General features: G+C 41.3%; 1 protein-coding gene across 1 annotated transcript in view; it reads left to right on the top strand.

The window, feature by feature from the left end:
* The window catches only part of stx12l (syntaxin 12, like), a gene marked incomplete in the record, with an annotated part of 146,461 nt that extends 142,700 nt beyond the window's left edge, over positions 1-3,761 (top strand). The window contains 1 exon segment of the mRNA XM_032530415.1: positions 3,376-3,761. Coding sequence (XP_032386306.1) covers positions 3,376-3,746 — 371 coding nt within the window.
* Between the last annotated feature and the right edge of the window lie 1,759 nt (positions 3,762-5,520).

Raw genomic sequence — 5,520 nt, 5'->3', positions numbered from 1 at the left:
AAAAAATTGATCACACTGATCATAGAAAAATTAAAAGTTAAAAAAATAAAGTTATATTTTTGAGTATGAAAACTCTTGGTCATTACATTTTACTTAATAATTGCAACCACATTGCTGTATTTATTGTTGCAAAACTTGTTATATACTGTAGGCCTATATAGTTTGATACCATGACAACACCATTGATCTGAAGCTTGATGCTGTCATGTAAATAGTTTTCTAATCAGCAATAAATATAACAATTTCTGATCAACTCATATCAATTGCATGATTAAATAACATACCGGTTAAAGCCCCGCACATTTCAAGACAACCAGACCCACTTCCGGGTTAAATCTGATCACTTCCTTTAGGAAGTGATGGTTTAGGCCCCACCCACTCCGAGTACGGATCCGGATATAGATAATTCATGTGGTATACAGATACAGATACAGATAATGCTGTACTCGCTCATCCCTAATTGCGGGCTTGCGTCATTGATTTTTTTTGCTGCATTTCAAAACACTGGATGAAATGGTTGTGGAACTGTTAACTGTGCTGTTTAATTATGCTGTTGGGATGGAGAAGATGAATCAGCAGCCGTTTCTTAATGTCAAGGAAGGATCCTCCAAAGCCAGGAGGAGGACGTTACGTCATCGACGTCCGTCTAAGGACCATTCCAATTTCGAGAATCCTCCGAATTCCTCCAAGACGGAGTCCTTCATTTCAGAAAATTTCCCATAGACAGAGAAAGATGCATATGTGTATCCTTCGCTGTCCCAAATCACCCACAATCCTATGCGCGGGCCTTTGCCGGACCCAAGTGGGAGTTCGAGCGGCAATGCTGAGGCTGAAATAATAATTTAAATGTAAGTATCTTTAGTGTGTGCCGTAAATTTGTTATCACCGTTAATGTTTTAAATCAATGTAAAGCTTAACGCTTTAAAGCTTGTACAAATTGTTACAATATTTAGGTAGATACACCCCGAGCTAACGTTAGCTAGCTGAACCTATCATTTAACATTCGGCTGTTAGCTAGCTAGGTTGCTGTCTTTGTAAACTTTAATGTACGGTGGGATGTTCATCTCTTTTTGTATGCCGTTACCGTATATTCGTAACGTTAGAAGAGATTTAGAAAGTTGGTGTGTTTTCCACTAGTTGTATCTGTAGACGGGAGGTTAACACTGCACGGTGTTAACTTCACTAGCAACGTTCAACAAAGGCTAACATGTATGAGTACTTGTTGTGTTGACTGTCTTTTAACAGGGACTAACGGAGGCGGTCACCAAGGATGGCAAAGCCAAAGACCAGCAAGGCGACAGAGGCCAAAGAGAGATGTTGAATACATTAATTGCTATATTAAAGATTGGCATTCTAACAATAAATGCTTTAAATTAACTGGTTTGTCTGTGTCATTAAGTTTTTGGGCGTATAAAAGAACTACTTCTAAGACCTTGTTCTGCAGGTATTCCACAAGTGGCCCTCATTTAGAAGAAGTCTCCCAAGTGATGCCTGACGCTGTAGCTAAAACAGAGACGCAAACACACAGGGTGAAAAGAGGATCTGGAGCAATGTGCAGTACAACAAAAATGTTTTTTTATTTTTATTTTTTATTAAACCATGTAAACCTATCCTAGTACAACCTCAAAATACAATTATGAACCTGAAAATGAGCATAATATGGGTGCTTTAACCTTAGCTCGTAGTTAGCTAGCTAACATTCTTATTAGCTAGCGTAACAGATTTCCTTCCACTCATTGAGAAAAAAACAAAATAAACAATGTTATAGTAGAGATGATTTATAAAGCCACACACTAGGGTCATACAGGCCATAATGTTAACCGAATTATGGAATGGCAAATGGGTGATTTAATTAACTGACATTAGAAAACCCCTGGCTGCTAGCTTATTTTCTAGATAATGCTAACGTCAGCTTCAGTTTGGTAAAAGTACATTCCGTTCTGACAACAAAAAAAGGTTGTAAAGAACATTTAACGCACTATATCAGCTTAACATTAATGTTACCTCTGAATCTCTGGGTCTATGGGGCCATTCAGAAGCTTGTGTCTGACATCAGCAGGCAACTGAGACATGTGGAGCCAGATGTTTTGCTGGGCCATGATCTGCCAAGACATGACGCTGGACAGCGCCACTGTGGACGCTGTCGTCAGGGTGAGGGTCATAGCCTTCCCGATCTGCGTGGTTAGCTCCGGGGGAAGAGCACTGGGAGTAGTGGCCATGGCGGAGGCTAGCAAGGCTATGTTCTGTGCCGCCTGCCCCTGGGCAGCACACTGGGCAGCACACCGGTGAGACCGGTCGGGAACTTGGGCATACACCTGATCTTGGGGAGAGGGAGGCATGGGTTCCAGTGGCCAAAAAAGGTAGCCTTCAGAAGCAGAATAGACGCCAGGCTCCGCTACGGGGGGACCGAAGGAAAACCTATGTCTGTGTCGCCTTGAACCTGGGTAAACGGGGCATATCAAGAGATAGAGAAATCCGATCAGTTTCCCTTTCAACAACTGACCCCAAGATATCATTTCAAAAATAACATTTTAGGATAGGCAGGATGTAGCGCTTCGTATTTAGATGAAGACTTCATCACACGACGGAACAGATTAGCAAACATTAGCGGGTAGCTAGCTAGTAACACTCACCTTTGCTGTGATTATGACAATATTCCTGTTTTTCACCTCCCATACAACAGCGTTGTTAACCTATCTACTCTTGGGGAAAAAAGATAGCTATCCATACTTTTGTAGGCTCTCATTTTGTGTGCGGTAAGATAGATGTAAATATCTCCAAACTCCAAGTCTGGTAGAGACGTTGCCAACATTTCTGTACATTTTTTCTGCAGTTTTTTTTCCCTTCAGTTTTCAGTTTTTTGTGAGCATATTTTTCTTCAGTCCAATAATATATATGTTGTGCAAATTTGCATACCAAGCACTGACGTGTTTGGTGAAAAATAAATGGTGTGTGTATGTGTGTGTGTATATGAATGTGTATATATATATATATATAATATATATATATATATATATATATATGTGTGTGTGTGTGTGTGTGTGTGTCATGGCGGGGTCCAGCTGGCCTTGAGTCTGTCCTATTTTAATATTTTCCTTTCTTACCTTTCTTGTCGTCCTGCCCTGTTTGTTTTTGTTTCCTCTCTCCTCTCCTGTCTTAAGCCAGCTGATCACCCACACCTGCCTCCCGTCTACAATTACACCTGCCAGCCTTCACCCACTCCCGCCGTCCACACCTGCCTGCCATTATCATCTACTCCAGTATATCAACTCAGCTACATGGGTGAACGACCTGAGAAAGCCTTCGCTATCGCCACTATTCTCCGTGTTTCTCTGTGTGTTTTGTGTACTCACTTTCCTTGTGTTTCCTTTTCAGTTCATCTCCGGTCAGCTGGCTTCGGACCCCAGTCCTCCTCCCGCGGCGTCCCCCCCTCATCACCATCCTGCTCCACTCCTCGCGCCTCCTCATCACCATCCTGCTCCACTCCTCACGCCTCCTCATCACCATCCTGCTCCACTCCTCGTGCCTACTCATCACCACCCCTCGTTACTCCTCGTGCCTGGGGCTCCTCATCGTCCCGCTTTGTTCCTCGAGCCTGTCTCCTCCTCGGCCCTCGCTCCCGGTCCCTCCCGGGTCCGTCTCCTGTGTCCTGTTCCCGGTCTCCCCAGCTCTTAACGTCCACCTTCCCCACTTCCATATTCCCTCCTTCCTCAAATAAATACCTTTCCCGTGAGCCATGCTTTTGAGTCCGTCCTTCTGTCCCACAACATATATATATATATATACATACATCATTTAAATAAAAAATAGTATGTGTGTATCTACAACTGTACATCTGTGGATTTTCTACAATTTGAACTATTTTAGTGTTATGGCAAAGCATACTAAAGATGAGTGTTTTCATTATGCCCAACAGTGTGTCAAACCAGCTGCTTATGAATTAATATCACAACAATGCCCAGAGTATGGCTTGCAGGGGCGTGTCTGTGTGTCTGTAGCTCCTCAGTGTTTTACCATCCAAGATTTCACATACGCAATTGGGTTTCACTTTGACAATGGAGGACCATTCAGGTTAACAAACATCAATGCTGAGACACCTTCCATCAGGAGTCTACATCTCAGTGGACACATGATGATATTCTTTAAGCTGAATCCTTGCTCACATTCTGCTCACAGGGATCAGGCTGAGAATGTTTGAAAGTGGGGACAAGTCTTAAGGTATAACACTAGAGTCATGTTTGGAATCCCTGAAGCCCTCAAGCACTTTCCTTTGGTCAGCTGCTTACTGCTGAACCGCGTAGCCGCTCCTTGCAGCTGAGAAAAGCCGGCTTCCATTGAAAATTAATGACTTACGGTAACTTCCGAAGCTCAAGTCGGCGGTGGTGTGTACGTACAGTTATACGTTATCTGTAATGTGTTGTCTCAGTCCATTCTTCTGGTTTTTGCTTCCTGTGTTCCCTCCATTTTGTGTTCTCACCTGATCCCTTTTGTTTCAGCCCCGTTTGTTAATTGTTTGCATTGATCATCTGCTCTGTCATTGGTTATCAATTTCATTGTTCTGTGTATTTGGGTTATGTGTCAGATTTGTGTCTTTGTCGGATTGTGATTTCTGTTTCCTCAGCGTAAATGTATATAGAGTATTTCTGCATGACTTTTATTGAGACACTATTCTGTTGGAGAGAAGTCTGGATTGATTCAAGCAAAGATTCAAAATACTGACAACTAACTCATAATTTAATATTCAAATACATTGATTTGTACATACATTGGTAAAAGATTCAGACAAAAAAATGGTTTTATTATGAAATTCACAGGTCAAAGTAAACCCTTATTCAATTTCAATTGTAGGTTGAAATAAATTAACCAAAATAGACCCGCAAACTGAAATTGATGTGATGTGTCACACTTTAACATACTTTGTGATTCAGTAATAAACCTTGTCAAGTGATTGTAGATCTGTAAAGGGGTCAGACATGAATACAAACTTGGGCATCATCTGTGGACTCGTGTTTCAACAGTATGTGGATGATACTGTCAAAATATATGCATACATATATGCAGCGGAATTACTGTGCGCATCCGGTAAATACATACAAATATTTATTTAGCAGAATTAGGCAACAGACTGACTACTGTATTGTAGTTACTGTAGTTACTACTGTAACTCAGAAGCTGCTGCATGCTGTGTCTTGGTTGTTAAGGATCTCCCCTTCAGTAATGTGTGAGTCAATATTAAAAAACGACATAAATGTTATTCTTATTGTAGAGAAAGACTGCTGTTCAATCTGTGGCCTGCAAGATGTGCCAAGGGACACAAATATTGAGGCTGTTGTAATTGTCTGGTTAGCTGCCTCAAATCCAACAACACAAACATCTAAATACTGTCAAGTGTATTGGAGATTGAGAAGAAATCAGAAAGCATTTGTCGTTGGAATATGCTGTTGTTAAAGTAACAGAAGATAGAGTAAATAAATAGATAGAGGATACATATGCACTAACAAAATTACATTGTTAATTATG

Source organism: Etheostoma spectabile, chromosome 12, assembly GCF_008692095.1.
Source record: "Etheostoma spectabile isolate EspeVRDwgs_2016 chromosome 12, UIUC_Espe_1.0, whole genome shotgun sequence".
NCBI classification, from domain to species: Eukaryota; Metazoa; Chordata; class Actinopteri; order Perciformes; family Percidae; genus Etheostoma; species Etheostoma spectabile.
The sequence above is the reverse complement of the archived record's forward strand: the minus strand, read 5'-3'. Positions and strand labels throughout refer to the sequence as shown.